This window comes from Chrysemys picta, chromosome 1 (assembly GCF_011386835.1).
Source record: "Chrysemys picta bellii isolate R12L10 chromosome 1, ASM1138683v2, whole genome shotgun sequence".
Taxonomy (NCBI): Eukaryota; Metazoa; Chordata; order Testudines; family Emydidae; genus Chrysemys; species Chrysemys picta.
The window spans coordinates 23,545,802-23,565,792 of record NC_088791.1 but is presented as its reverse complement, the minus strand read 5'-3'; the positions used below and the strand labels follow the sequence as shown (position 1 = coordinate 23,565,792).

General features: G+C 40.3%; 1 protein-coding gene across 1 annotated transcript in view; it reads left to right on the top strand.

Annotated features, from left to right (window-relative positions):
• GNAI1 (G protein subunit alpha i1) overlaps positions 1-19,991 on the top strand; it is a 69,586-nt gene that overhangs the window by 4,671 nt on the left and 44,924 nt on the right. Inside the window, exons 2-3 of the mRNA XM_005296971.5 lie at positions 17,654-17,696; positions 17,779-17,920. Coding sequence (XP_005297028.1) covers positions 17,654-17,696; positions 17,779-17,920 — 185 coding nt within the window. The remainder of the gene's footprint in view (positions 1-17,653; positions 17,697-17,778; positions 17,921-19,991) is intronic.

Genomic DNA, 19,991 nt, shown 5'->3' with positions numbered 1-19,991 from the left:
AATTACTATGAATTTTTTTGTTTTTCATAGAAGAGGTAAAAAAAGATTCAGTTTCTGACAATTGAAAACTTCTAACAGTTTTTGTTGTTGTCTACTTTTTGGTTGAAAAAACAGACATTCGCTTTGATCAAAAAACTTTTTTCAATAAAAAAAGCCTAGTGAATCAGCATAGAGCGGCTACATGGGATATTTTACAGCAGTGCAACTTGGGTCTCTAGTGTAGACATAACCTAAGTGTTCTTCCAAACTTTCTAATATTCAGAACTTTTTAAGATTTTTTTTAAACTGTCTGACAGAAGCGTATGAAGTTGTTGTTTAGCAGGGTTGGATGTTAACTTTAGTACACTTTTAACTTTCTTTTAACCTTAATTTAAGTTACTTTATTTTACTGTTGGAATGACAAGGTGTGTGAGATAATATATTTTATTGAACCAACTTCTGTTGGTGAGAGACAGACTTCAAGCTTACACAGAGCTCTTCTTCAGGTCTGGGTTTAATGTTATGTTACCTCACCCACCTTGTCTCTCTAATCACTTGGGACCAACACAGCTGGGGCAAAACTGTATACAGTCTTAATGTTTAGCACACAGTGGTGTAACGGCTTTCCATCAGAAGAGTGTAGAGAACTTAATTGATAGCCTGGAGACCCGATGTTGTCATCAAGAAAGTTTTGTCCCTGGACTTTTCAGTATTTACCGTCAAGCTTTGTTTGGACTAACCTTATTACAACATGACCAAAGATATCAGTTGGCCCTGTGTTGAACTGTGACCAGGAATAAGCACTTGTGGTGGTGGGGAACAGTAAATGAGATCAAGTCAGAAATGTAGAGAAGTGTTGAATAATGTAAGGTCTTGAAAGTGAGGACAAGAATTTTGAATTTATTACACAGGCAAATTGGAAGTCAGTGAAATGACTCAAAATAAGGGTGACATGGTTGAGCATTAAATAATTAGGGCATGGACAAGCAATTTGACTAGTGGGACAGAGAAAATAATTTTTTTCATGCTGAGACAGTCTTGTGCCTCAGGAATCTGTGTTCTTGACACAAGAAGATTTGGACTCAGCTCTTTGTCTCTGAGGTGCAAAGAGACATCTTATGCCTCTCACCCATTGATTGGGGTTGGGTTGGTGTGTGAAGTTTCCTGGGGAGGAAAAGGAAGAAGCAGGTTATTTCCTTGTCTTCTCCTTCCCAAGCTTGTTGTCTCTTGCCCCAAACCCAGTTGCTATGTAGCTGTGGGCATGGAAAGTGGGATGCCAGAGGTGGTGGGTTTATCTGCAAAATCTCTGGAGGCACTGCTTCCCTGAGGTTGAGTGCTGTGTAAGTGGTGGAGAGAAGCATCTCTATCAGCATGCTGTCTGCCAACACACAAAATGATATAAAAAATATCCTGTGATCTCGCTTCCACATCTCTACAAGCACAAAGGATTATGGGTATGGTCAGTTGTGAGTCAATTTTGGCCATTTCTCTGGGTCATAGACCCAGTATGATTGAGAACCATTAACTCAACATAGCAATGGTATTTTTACCATACTTGTATAAAGTCAGGTCTATTAATAGCCAATATTGATATTGCTTCTAATAGGAAAAGCACATCTTTACATGTCTATTGCACTGATTTTAGTTTAGCTGTTATGGTTTAAAGTATTTGTCCTCTTAGAACTTAATACTGTTCCTTACAGTTCTGCCATCTAATCAGTTGATTGGCTTATCAGGCTTAAGAATGAACAGAAGATGCTTCTCAGAACCATACCACAGTATTAACTGTGGTGGGAAAACAGCTTGCTTTTCTCCCCTAGATTCAGGGGTAACTGACAGGACATTGCAGCTTCCAAATAACTGGAATTTCTAATCTGTCGGTGCTGACGTTATACAAGTACAATCTTTTTCCTTAAAAAAGGGATATTGAAATAAGAAAATAAGGTGTTAATGGGAAAAATGTGAGCTACCTGCCTTTTATAAAGATGATATTTTCAAGGAATTTTACTAGCAAATATTGTAGTTCACTGGAATAATAGATGGATTTTTGAAGTCAAATGGTAGTGTGTAATAATCCTGTTTTATATAATTTTTAAAGACATATGTATTGTACTTGACATCAATATACCTAGCAAAAGCACCTAATTAAATATTTAGTAGGAGTTTACAGGAACTAGGCAACAGAAAAACAGTGAAAAAAATCTCTGCAATCAGCTCTGAACGGGCTGCCTTTACAGAAGCATGCAGTACACAGTAATGAAGATATTACATGTTGGAGCTGTTGAAATGTGCTTATCATTGGTGAAACAATGATTAAGAAAAGTTTGTCTATCTTTTTGTTTTTGTTTTAAACCTCCATGGGGTTGTGTGATATGTAGCTATTGGAAATCTAATGGCTAAATGTAGACTTAAAATGGAATATTCTTAGGCCCTTGTCCTACATACACTTAGCACATGATTAACTTTTTTCACATGGGTAACTCCATTGGAGTCATTGGGGCTGCTCACATGAGTAAAGTTAAGTACTTACTTACATAAGCGCTTGCAGGAGCTTTCTGAACTGTTCATTAATTTTTCTTCCTTGTTAATAAACTATTGGTCCTTTAATGATAATGAGCTTTACAAACTCTTGTTTCAGATGAGATGCATCTCTTAAATTTAACAGTTCTGAGATGTTTGTGTTTGAAAATCCAGTTTTGAAACTGAAATAACTTTTCTAGGATTCCTGCATTAGGCAAAATGGGACCCATAAACCACTTTGTTACTACTGGTGGAGCTGTACCCATGATAAATAACTGAGCTTAACTTTTCTAGTGTCGACGAGGCCTTTGTTGTATGAGCCTGTTTGTGGTAACAGTCTTCCTATCACTATATGTTGCAATACTTTCACCAGAAGTGGTCTGAGTTGTAGGATGGAGGAGTTTTATGTAGAAGTGTTTTGCTGTCTTATAGAACGGGAAGTAAAATAGATATTAACACATGGATTGAAACATTTCTGATCTATGGTCAAAAAGCGGGTCTTGTGTTGAGGAAGCGAGCCATTTTGAAAGCATTTGAATGATCCATGTTCCCCCTCTTCCCCTCCCCACAGGATTTCTACATCTCAGTCTGCATCCACATTAGGAAAATTGTAACCCAGAAACATCTAGCATTAGAAAGTTGAGAAACTGGTCTTCTGAATATTGCTGATTATGCAAGTGACTATCTTAAATTTCCTCAAATGTCAATTATGACAAGACTTTAGCAGCAAATAGTTTGTGAACTGCTGGAGATGAATGCTTCATTCTGGTTTTCAGTTTCTAGTTATATTATTATTTATGTTCACATAGAGTCCTGTTGTGAATTTCTGCATAAACATGCAATAAAGAGTCTCTTTCTTAGTTTACAGTCTAGGTAGCTCTACCACTTTTTAAGATAGCAGCTATTAAAATTATATATGAATTTCTGTGACTTATAGCAAGATAGTAACTGAACGATGTACACAGTTTTAAGGTCTGAACTTAGGATCTGCTAGTACTAGAAACACCCTGCAGTAGTGAGAAGCTGGATATAAACAAGTCAGTAGGATTAGGCATTTGTAGCTTTAATGGTTAATGAGATGTCTGATGCTAATAGTCACTGATGAATTCACCATTGCTTTCTTGCAACTAGTGATGGACTGAATATAAAGTCCCAAAGCTTGGACCAGTGTCCTCTTTATTCCCTGTCATTATATATTTGTCTTGGAAGTGGATTTGTCAGCTATATGGTGGTTCACTTACTGATCCCTGACAAATCCAGTAAACTCATAGCAAAACCATTATTTGCTGCTAAAGCTCTTAAGGTCATTGCCTGGGATTCCCAACTAATATGATTTAACACCTCAGACCTTGTTAGCGGTGGTGTTTTGCCTCTGCCCTGGATTCTACAATAGTTGAATTTTGTCTTTCTGTGCTGTTCAGTGGCGTTTTTGTGGGTGTGTCAAACTAGATTTAGTCTTAATATCCTCAGAAAACCAGCAAGTCACAAACCGAAATTTTCACATGTGTGGGTGCCTGCTGCTTTTTGTACACTACAAACATAAATTTTAATGTGTTGAAGCCTTAATGAAGCCAACTGGTTAGCCATAGTGAAGGGGGCGGGGGGTGTAGGGGTATGGCTCTGTTTTTAAAGGAGAACCACTCCTCTGCAGAAGCAGGGGAGACTGATAGAGCAAAGTATTTGAAACTGTTGGAGGACATGAACCTCTGCTCGGGTAATTTGAATCTTTGCTGTATTTCAAAGCTCTGTCAAGCAATTACATATTTTATATTTAACCTGTTGAAAAATTGATTGTAATTATTTTCCCAATTTGTGTTTTTTGTGATGTGTATAATTTATCACAAACTTTCTTTTATGTGAAACATACATTCGCACATGCAAACACATTTTGTATATATAACTTAGAACTTGAGTTTTGAAAATAGGGCCCTATATCAGAGTTCCTTAATAGTTTGCTTTGGAACATTGGTTAGAGTTTTAGGCTCATACCTAGGCTCTTCATTCAAGAAGGTTAAAGATTAAAGGTTTGGCTACATTAGGGATTTTTGTACTGCTGGTACTATGCCAATGCAACACATCCAGTGTTGATGCACTGCTCCGATGTAAAGCAGTGCCCTAGGGCAAGCCCGGCTTTCTTCTTCCAGGGCCTCAGCGTAGTCCCACTTGTAGGATATGGCTCCCCAGATACCAGGCCGCCGAACTCCCTTGAAAAGCCATGTCAGTTAAAGGGTTCTTGAGGGATCTTTTGTGAGGGTGATGTTATTGCTCTTCTGTCTAAGGGAGTGCACTGCAATCGCCTTAGAGTTCCTTCTCCCTGACTGCCAAATTGTGGTGATATGTAGAACTTTGAAGTAGAGGTAAAGGTGGGCCAATATGGTGAATACACACAGCCCTTCTTTGAGCAACTGTTATTAAGTGACTTTTCTTCTTTGAGGGCCTCCCATAAGCGGTACTCCACCAAGATGATGGTGGGCTAGGAGTTTTTAGCTAAATATGGACAATAGCACCGCTCTCCTAAACTGGTAATTGTAGTGCCATGCTAAATCCAAGGAGTAGTAAGCATCTGGTGAAACGATGAACTGAACTCCAAGTTTCTGCTTTGCTTATCTCCATAAGAGGAACCTGCCTAAGAGATGCCACTGATAATGTGGGAGGTCTTGGTGAGGTTTAAACCATGGATTACTGGTTTTAAAGATAAAATATACTGGTAATGTTCTATACATCTAATCCAGTGAGAGTCTGTTTCATAAGGGATTATCCCTGACATCTGTCCCCATATGCTATAAACAATCTATTTGATTTTCTAACGATTTTTTTTTCCCAAGTAAAAACAGAGAACCTTTTTACATCTAGGAAATGGAGATAATCTTCCTGAGTGGGAATGGAATCTGGGTAAAAACATGGGGAGGGAAATATATTGAGAGAGGTGGAAATCTGAATCCATTTGAGGTGTGAAGCTTGGATGGGGTCTCCTAGGAACCACAGTGTAAAGTGGAATGGGCTACAAAGTACTAACTCACACTCCTAGAAAATGTAATTGGTATGAGCATGCCATTTTGATGTTGAGAGGTTTGTGCCAGAGGCTTATAATGAGAGGCCCATCAGCTTTGATAGGACAGTATTTAGGCCCTGTGAAACCATGGGCTCCCTAATAAAGGTAAACAATTTCACTGTGCCATTAAGGAATTTGAAGATTGTAGGATGAGAGACAACATAATTGTCATGAGCAGATATTGCTGCTATATAGACCTTTAGGAAGGTTATGCCTTCAGACTTCAGTTGTAAAGGGTGAAAACATTAGTATTCTAGGACTGCAGAGACTCCAGTTGAGATGGAGCAAGTCCTTTACCAGTGACACAGATAGTAAACCGTTTCCTTTTTGAGGGGTGGAGGGAACAGACAACATTTTAGGGTGGAAACCTTCCTGGATTGTAAGAGGATGGCTTGAGAGGTTTCTGCCTCTGAGAGCAGATGTGGTCAACATTAGTCGGCATATTATCCTCAACACTGCAAACTGGAGTGTGTCTAGGCTGGAATGCAGAATCCTCCTTTTCTGTTGAGACAGGAGATCTGGGAACAAAAGCAGTGGATATGGTGGTTCTCTGGCCACCTGCAGGAGATCTGGATACCAGTGCAGACAAGGCCACAGTGGGGCTGTTAATGAGTTTGTTCTGTCCATTCTTACGACTCTGACCATACATTTACCCTGGAATAAAAGACCTGTGGCTGACCCAATCTCGTGGGGTCCCAGAGCTTGGGATCCAGTTCAGGCCCAAACATCTGCACAGCAATTTTTAGTCCCACAGCCCAACCCCCAGGAAGCCAGAGTCATCTGACCCAGGCCAATCGCAGGTATACGTTGAATATCAGGGGAATGAAAGGGAAGTCATATAGGAGATGATGACTCCAGTCCAGCAGTAAGTTCATCTGAAAGAGGTTTTGTTTCTATACACCTTTATGCAATACACTTGACACTTGGTGTGTTTGCTCAATCACAGACTTGTTACCAGGTGGCCCTCTCTGCAAAATAGTACTGGTTTCATGGACCACTGATGCTGATCCTGAGACCTCCTGCTTAGTGAGTCTTACTTCATATTCTCTTCCCCAGAGAAGGGAAGTGAAGAACTATGGAGTAAATTTGTTCCTGATGTGTCACAGCAAAAGTCTAGGCACTCCTTATATTCAGCGGAGGTCAGCTGTTGAACAGGAAGGTTCTGGAGCAGAGGTAGACTTGCAGTTACACAGAACATTATACTTTCTGACAGACAATAGCCGGACTGGTGGTCAGTAGGAAATACTGATGCTATGAATATTCCTTGTTTAAAATAAAAAAAATTACTTCTGGGTTGGAGTTTGGTTTGTCATATGGCTAACTATAGCTGTGCATTCCTATCCTTGTCTTCCCTTCTGTTTCCTTTAATTTCTTAAAGCCACTTGTGTTTTTGTTGTAATCTGCTTCAGCAGGACTGCTTATATGAGGAAAGTTGCTAACATGTGAAACTGAGCAAGATCAGAGCATAGAACAATATGTTCTTTAGGGCCAGAGTGTTTTTTTTAATATGTATTTGCATAGCACCCAACATAATGGGTCTGGTGAGTGCTATTATAATGTTAATACTAATATTTCCTATATAAACAATTACTGTGTTCAGAGATTTTATTTGGTGTAGGTGCCAACGGGGAAGTGAGGTGATCTTTGCAATTGCAAATGGGAGGGAAGGTGGCCAACTAGTCAGTCTCTGTTAAGATATGGTGAACATATTGGAAAAAACTTGAAACCTGGGATAACACTTCTCCCCAACCCATGGTCTGTTTGTTTGGGCTGTGTTTTGGGTCCAGGATTTGGCCCTTGGGTAATTTGCTACATTCTGCTTTTAGAGTGTCAGTAGATGTAGGAAGACAAAATGCATCATTTTATATTTGGAATGTTCTTTTGAAACTGATGGGTAAGCACTTTATTTGACACAGTGATGTGTGGATGTGTTTAAGCCATAATATAGAAAGAATTGGGGATGATCTGAAGATATCCTGTTAAATTTAACTTAAATTTCAGGTCAGGAATCCAGAGATAAATACGGGTTTAAAGGTTTTTGTCTTTTAAAGTTTGATAAAAGTGGAAATTATGGAGTGTGAATGCTATTCTTAGGGTTATTTTTAAATTCCAATTTTCTTCTGAAACATTGGACTACTTATAACGTACTCTTGTAGAAATAATGGTCTAAATGAAAAATCCTGAATTACCTTCTCTTTTTCTTGCTTGCTCCAGGCTTGATGAATTCTAGGTATAATAATCTAGGTATTCAAGTTCAATTTGACTACTTTAAACAAACCAAAACAAACTAACAGAGGTTGTGGTAAAGCATTATATTCTATATACTTAAATGAGTTGTTGCATAATTACCCTAGATGATAGGGGTGTAAATAAAATACAAGTAACCTTAAGTAGTATGTATTCTTTGTAATCAGCTAAATGAGTTATTGTTGTGAGAGACTGACTCTAAGGATTTGTCTAGAGCAATAAAGACCTATCGAGGAAGAAATAAAGCAGCTTTAATTCCTTAGTTTTCCGGAGTGCTTACCAAAAGTGAGAGTGGATTGAAATTTTGGCATACACATGGTTTCTGTTTCTACCTAATATCTGCACGCTGGCTGATTTCTAGATCTTGAATTATCTCAAATCTTCTGTCCAACAAATAAGTGTCATTATCACTTCAAATTCTATCATGTTATTCTTGTGTCTTCTAATAGTGATGTTCTGATCTTTATTTCATGCTTCATTACTTCCTGGGTGAGTTACTGTAATATTTTATTTTCTGTAGTCTGTAGGTACTATGTAGACAACTTTCTTCTTAAGTCCTTCAAGCTTCTCTCAAATGATTGCATTTCAAGTAATTTGTAAATTCCAAAACACAAAAAAGTAAGAGCAGTTCAAGAGAAGACATAACATTAAAAACATCAACGTGTTAAACAGGGTGGATTTGATTTAAATCACTAGTCGGAAAGACTCGATTTAATCATGGATTTCTACATAAAAGTACATTCATGTTGGTTGTTATAACCTTAATACATATTCTTCACAACTCAGAGATAGATGTAGGTTTCATTTTTAGAAGGTACACACTATACATTTTTAAAGTGATTTATTTTGAAAACTTTTCTGATTAGTTTTACAGCTATATCAGAAAATGAATGATTGGTTATTTCATTTACCAAAGGTAATTGAAGTGCAGACATTTATGAAGTCTTTGGTAGGTGAACTATCTCCAATTCAATAGGATAATCATTAATATTTGGAGGATTTTCTTGCCATTTTGTTTTAGGAGGAGAACATCACCAGACAGACATTTAACTAAAACAACAACGTTATGTATTCTGCATTTTTTTTCTTAAACGGCAAACACATTTTAACAAAACAAGCATATTAATTTTTGAATTTGGTTAAACATTCAAGTTTTTTAAAATCAGGTTTGTTTTTGTTAAAATTGTTTAACTAAAATAGTTAAATGAAATATTAAAAAAAAAAATTAAATAGACTGTCAGCCAGGTCAACATGAGAAACTTAAAATATTGGCTTCTGCAGCTAACTCCGTCGTCTTCGCCTTCATTTTCCTATTTGTTCATAATCTGGAAAAGAAAAACAAGCTTTCCTGCTTTTTCAAGTCCCAAATGATTTCTCAATTTGGAATGACTTAGTCAAAAGCAGAGGTGGCCAACCTGTGGCTCCGGAGCCACATGTGGCTCTTCAGAAGTTAATATGCGGCTCCTTGTATAGGCACCGTGGCTGGAGCTACAGACGCCAACTTTCCAGTGTGCTGGAGGGTGCTCTCTGCTCAGCCCCTGGCTCTGCCACAGGCCATGCCCCCACTCCACCCCTTCCTGCACCCTCCCCTGAGCTTGCTGTGCCCTTGCTCCTCCCTCCTCCCCCCCAGAGCCTCCTGCACATCATGAAACAGCTGATCGGGAGGTACAGGGAAGGAGGGGAGGCACTGATTGGTGGGGCTGCTGGTGGGTTGGAGGCGGGAGCTGATGGGGGACTGCTGACGTATTACTGTGGCTCTTTGGCAATGTACGTTGATAAATTCTGGCTGCTTCTCAGGCTCAGGTTTGCCACCCATGGTCCAAAGGAAGAAAATATTCTTTCTACACCGGCAGAAGTTACTGCTGTTAAAAGTGAGATTATCACTTCAACAGTCTCTGAATCCAAGTGAATCTTAAGTGACTTCCACCAGTTCACTGGTGTGACTTTCTTTAAAACATCATCAGCAATACAGAAGCTCCTGGAACCCCATAAGATTGGGGCCCTAATCCGTGAACTATTGGAACTTATTTACAAAACTTTCCTTAAACATGACATGAATATATTGTCTCATACTATAGAATTAGAATTTATAATCCCTATTCTATGATAAGATATCTTTGAGCTATAATGTATCTTAATTAAAACTATCTTTAGATTGCTTTTTGAGGAAAAAACCTTTTTATCAAAAAAAAAATCCAATTTAAATAAAAATAAAATTTTTTTTTAAATCATTGATTTTTATTCACCCTGGTATTAAAATAAAATAAAACAAAAAAACTCAGGGCATGTCTATGCTTAAAATACTGCAGCGAAGATTCTGCCTATGCTGATAGGAGGGCTTCTCTTGTCAGGATAGGTAGTCCATCTCTCCAAGAGGCTGTAGCTAGGTTGACAGTAGAATTCTTCTATTGCCCTGGTGCTGTCTACACTGAGGGTTAGGTGGGTTTAATTGTGGCATTCAGGAGTGTGAATTTTTCACACCCCAAGCAAAAGTTATGCTGACCAAATTTCCTATTGTAGACCAGGGCTTAGTCACCAACATCTACATAACCTTAACCCTTCCTCTGTTTAAAAAACAAATAAACACTTGCAAGGGCAGAGTTAAGGTGATTTGGATGCTGGTGATTGAGAATGTTTCTATTCTATGGTCTGTATGTGCATAGGGTGTTTAGCCTATTTCCATAATTTTTAATGTGTATAGGTTGGCTCTTAACACAGATGTGTTCATTGATACTTCACAATGGTGCTTTGCAACCTTAACTGTAACTTTAGTTTTGTTTTGGAATTTCCTGTCCTTTTGTTTCTGATTTAATACAGTGACAGACTTCTGTTTCACGTGAAAAGCTGAGCGCTGTCTGAATCATAGAATATCAGGGTTGGAAGGGACCTCAGGAGGTCATCTAGTCCAACCCCCTGCTCAAAGCAGGACCAATCCCCAAGTTTGTGTCAGTTAAAATTTTCTCTGCCCTGCTTGCAACCTGTTTTCCTGGAGCAAATAAGATTGTTTTATTAACTCCCTGGCTCTATTCCTGAGCCAGATTGAATTGGAAATGCAGAACCAGCTCTGTTCCGCAGCTCCAGCCAAACTCTTTCATTGGCTTCCTCTTAATCCCATCCTCAATTCACAATCATTCCTCTTTTAATGTTTGCAAAAGGAGATCTCTGTGCTTAGACCTTAGTATATCCCAGTCATATCCTTAAGGTGCCAGAGTAATATAGCTTGAGGCTTCCCTCTGTGCTCCCTTATGACCCACCCAAATCTGTCACCCTCCAACTCATGGCAGATTGGAATGCAGTTAAGTTCTTAGCACTCAAAACTTTAGTTATTCATATAAGGAAACTTTAATTGATAAGCAACTAATGAAGATCTGTTTAATCGGTGCAGCTGCACCACTGTAAACTCTCTAATGTAGCTATGCCCTTAGACTGTTGCAATGAGACATAAAACTGGTGTCTATTGAGTCCATGATTTTAGTGTCTAGCAAAGTTATAAATTTAAGTTCCCAGGCACATCTTTTGAAGGTGTTGTGCAGGTTTCTTTTGAGGATGAGGACAGAGAAATCAGATATGGAATGATCATTTTGTGAAAAGTGTTCGCCCTTGAGTTGATAGGGTGTTTTTGTTTTGTGGAAGTTTATTCAAGAGTGTAGTGATTCTCTGGTTTCACTCACATATTTGTTTTTGTGGTATTTGATGCATGTTGTGATAGACATGTATAAGACCCAGGGATCTTGACGGGTCTGTGGGGGGGGGGGTGTTGATCATCATACCAGTGGAGATATGTCTGCATGTTTTGAATCTGTTATGTCAGGGTCTGGCGCCATTTTGAGTTGGACTGTCCTCTTATGTGGGGAACTTGTTTCTGATGATGACAAGGATGGGGGATTGTTTCAAGGCCAGAAGAGGGTATTCAGGAAAAATTTCTTTCAGGGTGTGGTCTCCATCAAGTATGGGTGGCAATTTTTTTGTGAAATTCCATATGGGTTCTAATGTGGGGTGATAGGAGAGGTGCTAGGCATGTGCAGTAGGTGTGGGTGGGGGGAAGTAGAGTTTCTCAGAATATTCAGGTGGCCCATTCCACAGTGGTTTCGTCCATATCTCTCTCTCCTATCCTGGGACTAACAGGGCTACAACCACGCTGCAAATATTTTTTTTTTCTAGCATTCTCAATTTCTAAGTAATGTGGTGTATGTCTACAGTCATGAAACTCTTAACTTTTGCTCTCTTACAATTTCAGTTTTTAATTGTAGACTTCTAAATCTGTAGAAGAATTCTACTTCAAACCTAATTTAAGCATATAAAGTTAGAGGGATATTGAAAATGGGTCTTAAAATGGAAGTTTAAATCCAACATGAGCTATGAAATCACAACCAACTTCTCCATTATATTATACTTTGATACTATTGTGATAATTATATATACTGTAATATATACTGTTCTGCTTCTTAAATGGTTTTATTTGATCATTCTGAAATACTATTTATCAGGCTTTACCAGGCCTAGTCGCTCTTCCTGAGAAAGTTATGTATATACCGTATATACTCGATCATAAGCTGGTTTGTTTATAAGCTAAGTTTGTTTACTAAGATAAGTAAAAATGGAATATTTTTTTATGACCTGTTCATAAGCCAACCCTATAATTCAGGGGTCAGCAAACTTTGGTTCCAAGGCCATCATGGTTTGTTTACCTGGAGTGTCTGCAGGCATGGATGTAAACCTAAGTAAACAAAATGTCCCGGCGCGCCAGCTGCTTACCCTGATGGGCCGGGACAGCAACTGATGGGGAGATTTTTTGGGGGGGGGGGAGAAGCTGGGGGTCAGGGGAGTGACCCCTGTGACCACCCCCCACATGACCCCACCCCTAGCCCGGGACCCCCACGCTCTCCCCATCCCATCCCTTCCCACCTTATCTGGGGAGGGCCATGGGAGGATGCCTCTGGCCTGGCTGGAGTTGCTCCGGCGGCGGCACGGCCGCAGCGTGCCAGCCCCGGAACTGCAGCTGCTTCAGAGGCTGGGGGGAGAGCAGCGTGGCCAGAAGCAGAAACTCTGGCCCTGCCTCTTTCCTTCTGGCTCTGCTGGCTGTGCTGCGTCTCCTTGCTCCCTCTGTTGGGGGGAGGGGCTGTGTCCCACCTCTCCGTCTCTATACCCGTTCATAAGCTAATCCCTTTCTCTGGTGCTTTCCTTTTTTACTAAAAAAAATTCAGCTTATGAACAAGTATATACGGTAGTTATTTTAACTTGTGATCGACTGAATTTGAAAAAATTAGTGCAACTGAAGATAGAAAGATAAAAATAGATCCCATCTAATCTTCTGTAGTTTGGAATTTTGACACAAACAGACTGTTTGTTTTTATCCATTCCGTCATTTCTAATTTCTTTACAGTCTACTCATCATTAATATACAATGCTACTCCACCATCTTTACCTTTATTTCTGTCTTTCCTAAAGAGCACATACCCTTCAATACCTTTACTCCAGTTATAACTACTGTTCTACCATGTTTCTGCTATCTCTATAATATCTGTTTCCCCTTCCACCAGTTATTCTAGTACCTCCATTTTTTTACCGACGCTCCTTGCATTTGGTGTACAAACATCTTAGTTGTTTCTGCTTGGCTTCGCACAGATTCCTCACCAGTTTAGGTATAGTCATTCTACTGCTAATATTGCTTACTTGATTGGTGGTATCATTTGTTTGTGTTGAGCAGGTGGAGACCATTGTCTCTACCAAGTTTCTGCTAGAAGTAGGAAATAGGCCTTTGAGGACTTAAGCAGCTCCTGTTACACACTTCGTTGTCCATCTGCCCTAGCAGCACACTTGACACACTGACAGACTGTGGCCCACAGTTCATGTATACTGAATTTTCCCTTAATAGGTGGCCAGTGTAACTGACCATAACCAGGTTCAATGCCAGGCACCAGCTAAGTCTAGCGTGCCTTACCTGACTGAAATGCAGAGGTGGCTCAGATTTAGTTTAAGCAGAGAAGCGTCTCTCCTCATGAAGAGAGGAGGAAATTAGGAAGGCCTATAAAAACACCCCAATACCTTAGGACTTGGTCCCTTTAAGGTGGCAAGGGGTGCTCAGACACCCCTTCAACCAGCTGCCTACCTATTTACTCAGGCAGTCCCTTTCACAACACTAGCTATGCCACCCAGGGTAAGGAAGAGTTAAGGAAAAGAGGGTACAGGTCCAGTGTATGCTTAGCCCTAGTGCTTCCCCTGTCTAAGGGCTTGGCTACACTTAAAATGCAACAGCGGTGTAGCAGCAGCGTTTCAGTGAACACTCTGCCTACACCAATGGGAGTGATTCCCTCATCGGCGTATGTACTCCCCTCCCTGAGAGGCAGTAGCTATGTCAATGTGAGAAGTTTCCCTTTGACCTAGTGCTGTCTACCCCTGGGGTTAGGGCGTTTTAACTGTGTTGCTCAGGGGTGTGGATTTTTCATATCCCTTTCCAATGTTGTTATCCTGACCTAATATCCTAATGTACACCAGGCCTTAGACTTCTCCAGGAAAAAGGATGGGCCTGTGTTGGGGAAAAAAGTACAGGTTCTGTCTTTGCTTGGAAAAAGTCTGAGCTCCCATGCTGAGAAAGGATAGTGGTTTTAGCAAAGAACTTAGGGAGGTCTGGAGAAGCCCCCCATAAGTTTTCTGGAAATACCTCTGGTATAATCTCTCTCTCTCAAGGCCAAGGAGGACCACACTTCCTGCTTTCCTGGAGGCAGGAGCAGTTCTAACAGTAGAGGCTTCTGCAGAAAGATTCACCCTCCTTCATCAGGGAGCAGGAATCAAACACAGGAACTGGTCAAGCATCAGCAACCCTAGAAATTGGCTCCTTCACATACCTAGCTCCTAGGAAAGTGGTCAGGGGTAAATTAGCAGGGACTTGGGGGATAATTTATAAGCTGTAGTTCTTCTGCCTGCAGATGCACTCTAAGCTGTCAGCACAGAGCTCTTGGTTTTGATGAGGGGCAGAAAGGCGACTGGGGGCAAAGATCCTTGACAGGGAAAATAAAGGAAAGGTTTCCTCCTCCACTGATAAAAGACTAGCTCAAGCTCCATTGGACCCCTCTTCTTATTCTTGTAGCGAACAGTACAGTAGTGGAGAAACCAAACCAGCAACCACTAGTGGCAGGGCTTCTCCTGTTCTTGCAGGTGTGTGCCCTCTGCAGATAGTTACAGGAACTATATAGTCAGAGTGTATGGCGTTCTTGAACTGTGCCTTCCAAAGTGAGAGCAATCAGAAAGAGAGGAAGCTGGGGCATGATGCCTCATGATCCCCTTCTATCCCAAATGGAAATCAGAGTATTGTTCACTGAAGCTCTGCAGTCCTGTGGGGCTTGCTAAGTGTCCACCTCCCTTTCTCCTTGTAAGGATGGAGGACACTTCTTAATCTCAGACCAATATGATTCAGATGATATGGAATGTTAGGTAGAAATTGTTCCTTCCACCTTGGAATATAGCACATGCCAACAATAAGCTCTTGCTCACCACCTGAAAAAGCTAATGATCAGATGCAAAAAGGGCAAATATCTTATTCTCAGTCTGGGTTCCCTGGAGAAAATTGTGGTTTTGGGATTGTTTAATTTGGGGAGAGAGAGGTGGATTAACAAGGCTGCCTTTAAAATATAGTAGCCCCACAAGGCAAAGCTATTGTTCAGTATCTAAAACTTCTCCCCCTCATCCATTCTTGGTACGGGGAGACCCTGATCTCAGTAGATAGAACTGTTGACCGGAATGATTTTGTAGATTGAAAATTCCCTCAAGAAAAGTTTCAAGTCCTCCTCCATAGCCCTGTGTTTCCATGGCACACTTGGTTCTGACATAGTGGGTATATTTTTTCTTTGGTTGTTTTTATTTATTTATTTTTAGTGATGTAGCTGCACTCATGCAAACCTCTAGTGTTAGTTGCATTAGTACAACTTGCCCCAGTTTGTCACTTTTTACATGAGTACAGTAGAGGATTGCACAAGTGCAGATATGCTGGTGTAGACAAGCCCTGAAGTAGGATGGAATTATGGGATGGGGGAGAAAGATTCTTCTCCTTTCCAATGTATGGTAGGCAGGAGGCACCAACTTTATTAGACATATTTACTAGAGGTTGATACTAAAGTTGGAGGACTTATGTAGTCAATCCTCTCTCCCTTCCTGTCAGTTGAGGTGGGGAAATATTTGTCCCTAGAGTTCGCTGGTGGTGTTGGGGAACCCTTCTCTCCCTTCCTTTACTTATTATGTCTATCTGTGACTGTATGGAATGTGATTATGTGGTACCATATAAGGGTTCTATCAATAGGAGTCTGGGATGGCTGCATTATTCATGAGTAGTGAAACTACAAGTGAGTTATGAAGGTCATCCCATATGAGTCTTGAGAAGAACCTCTGAGAATATGTATGTAGCGTGTGTATGTGCGTGTACACACACACTCTCTCTCTCTCTCTCTCTCTCTCTCTCTCTCTTCAGATTGTGGTAAAATGTACCGTCCCAGGCACAGAAAAAAAACCAAAAACTACTTACATATGGAGGAGAGGGAATCATTCATAGCTGTATATTTCATATGAATAACAAATTACTTACACAAATGATTTTCATAACTTTTTAAAAGTATAAATTGTTTTTAGACTGAATCTCATACAACTTTTAGCCCAAGTCAAGCTGAAAGACGTGTTAAGTGCCAGAAGCTGACTAATGAAATGATTGACATAGTGTACTAAAAGGTGTACTTAGTTTTTGTTAATGCGGTCCCATTGTGTCTTTCAGTTCGTCTACGTGGGGCAGCTCTGGTAAACACTTTAGTATGTTTTGCAACTCACACACCCATAGCCTGCATTGCGGGGCCGCATAGACAAGCCTTTAGATGTCACACTAATGATGTTTTGATTACACTGTCTTTCAGGGGAGGTATTGTGAAAACATGTGAGGGAAAAGGTTGTCAACTTGTTGGTGTTTAGTTCTGGGGTGGGCAAACTTTTTGGCCCGAGGGCCACTTCTGGGTATGGAAATTGTATGGCGGGCCATGAATGCTCACTAAATTGGGGGTTGAGGTGTAGGAGGGGGTGAGGGCTCCGGCTGTGGGTGTGGGCTCTGGGGTGGGGCTGGGACCGAGGGGTTCAGAGGGTGGGAGGAGGATCGGGGTGGGACAGGGGGTTGGGGCATGGGAGGGGGTCAAGGGTGAAGGCTCTGGGGAGCACTTACCTCAAGCAGCTCCTAGAAGCAGCGGTATGTCCCTCCTCTGGCTCCTACGCAGAGGCGCATCCAGATGGTTCCGTGCGCTGCCCCGTCCACAGGCGTCACCCCTGCAGCTCCCATTGGCCATGGTTCCCATCCAATTGGAGCTGCGGGGGCAGCGTGTGGAGCCCCTTGACTGCCCATATTCGTTGGAGCCGGATAAGAGATGGGGAAAGCCCCCAGCCCCGGACCCCACTCCCCGATAGGAGCTTGAGGGCCGGATTAAAACGTCTGGAGGGCTGGATCTGGCCCGCGGGCCATAGTTTTCCCACCCCTGGTTTAGTTAGTGGATTCTACACATATGTATTTGGCCATTTGTTTGCATTAGAAATTCCTACAAGTTTTTTAAATGAGAAGATTTTGTGGCTTGATTGGAGTATAGCTATGAATATAAAGGCATTTCAGATCTCCTCCTATTGTAAGTGTCAAAAGCAAGAAATTGTAATTTAAACTTCCTGCCTGGTGTTAAAAGGTAACTTGTAACAATTGTGTTTTAAAATTCTTCAGTAATATATCAGTTGTTAAGGAATTCTTGAAATGTGAAAACTGACTTTTTAACTGCTAGCTTTGGAAACGAAGGGAAGTCAAGAAGGATGTCTTTTAATAATTTTTACACTTCTATTTTTCAGGAGCTGGAGAATCAGGGAAAAGCACAATTGTAAAGCAAATGAAGTAAGTATGGTTAAAAGATATAACTGAAATTATTTATTTGCTTGCATTTGAATAGAAGATTTAATATTATTTTCCTCCATAGGATTATCCATGAAGCTGGTTATTCAGAAGAAGAATGTAAACAATACAAAGCTGTTGTCTACAGTAATACCATTCAGTCCATTATTGCTATCATTAGAGCAATGGGGAGATTGAAGATAGACTTTTGTGATCCAACCAGGGCTGTGAGTATTGAAGTACATACAAATGTAGATATGCAGCTAACATGCCATATGTCATTCAAACATCATTTTCTGTCCATTGTTACTTCATGGTAAAGATATTAAAACTTTTTTCCCCCATCCACACTCCAAAAAAGAAGAGAAGAGAAAAAACCAAAACTCCTTAGAGTGAGAAAAATACTTTTCAGAATAACACAGAATCTAAAGTTTCAGAGTAGCAGCCATGTTAGTCTGTATCCGTAAAAAGAACAGGAGTACTTGTGGCACCTTAGAGACTAACAGAGGTGTGAGGATACTTAACATGGGGAAATAGATAGATAGTATCCTCTCATCTCTTGTCAACTGTCTGAAATGGTCCATTTTGATTATCACTACAAAAGTTTTTTTTTTTTTCCCTCCTGCTGATAAATGCTCATCTTAATTAATTAGCCTCTTAGAGTTGATATGGCTACTTCCACCTTTTCATGTTCTGTATGTACATATATCTCCTTACTATATGTTCCATTCTATTCATCTGAAGAAGTGGGCTGTAGCCCACCAAAGCTTATGCTCAAATAAATTTATTAGTCTCTAAGGTGCCACAAGTACTCCTGTTCTTTTTACAGACTCTAAAGAACTTTGGCAACATTTATACAAACCTACCTTGTCTTACCTAATGGGTGCAGACAAACAAAAATATTAATAGTCCACTTTTAACATTCCAAATAAATGACAGACAATTTTCCTTTGCAGGAGGTTTGATTTATAGAGCACCATAAATGGCATTGCACTTTACATGATATATGGCTATTCAAATTGTCCTTCTGCCTCATGTGGAGAAGGGATTTGAACTTATTTCCTACCTCCCAAGTGAATGCCCTAACTGCTACTCTGCACAGTCATTCTGCTCCTCTGTCCGAATGCATAATTATTTATTCATTTATAGACATTGGAACAGTTTCAACAGGGAAAATTGAGACTCTGCACCAGAATATCCCATAGTACAGTGCTTCGGGCACTCACCTGAGAGATGGGAAATTTGTTTTCAGATTGCTTCTACACATCAGACATGGGAGAATTGTACCATGGGAGAATTGCGTGAGTTTAGGCATGCCCTGAGCACACCTGCCAGATCAGGCCCTGCAGGTGAGTTTGGTGGGGAAATGCCTAGTTTGAAAGCTAAAGCATAAAAGAGGTACCCACGCACGTAGACTGAGGCATCTGTGTGCATACACACTTGCAGAAATTTGAATGTCTAGGGACTTTCAACAGAGAATACTCAAGCACCCAGGATTTGAAGTGTCTACAGAATTAGGCATTGGGTAAGAAGGGGTTTTGAGGACCTCAGTAACACCCAGATGTTGGACTTAACACCTAAAATGTCAGTCCGTACCCTGGAATGTATAAAAAGTTATTGCACTCAATGGAGGTCAAGGTCAGTGTGTGGAATATTCATTGGCTGCAACAGCTGAAGCAGGAAGTAGCCCCAGTATGGGCTAGTCTTCGCAGAAGGGACATAGCGGAAGGGGAGAGATTCTGCAGATCATGTACTGAAAGAAACTTGTAAAGTATTTATTTGTATTACATGTTTTATTTATTATTTAGTACTTTAGGGTTTTGTGCCATATTTACTTTTTCCTCACAAGTCAAGATTGCAAGTTTGAATGACAGAAAGGGGGTGGGTAGGAACAAAGAACAAGGGGAAGAAAAATGGTTTTATCAGGAAAGCAGCACCATTTTATATGTTGTCGCTTTGCATTTTTATGCCTCTTTTATGTAAGTCTCAAAAACACTTTTTTCTAACATTAATGACTATAGCCACAATGCCCCTATGAAGTAGCCATTATCATAATTTTGCAGGGAAGAGTGTGAACAGAGATTTTCAGCTGTCTAAGGCCACCAAGTCAGTGGCAAAGCTGGGAGTAGAACCCAGATCTTCAGATTCCAGTCCTATATTCAGATTACTAGATAATGCTGCTTTGCTTTAGACATTAAGTTTATAGTGATGGTAAGACAGAAATAATAATGGTTTGACTAATAGGAGTTACTAGATCATATACATTTTCTTGTTTCATATCTAACAAGAAAACTAATA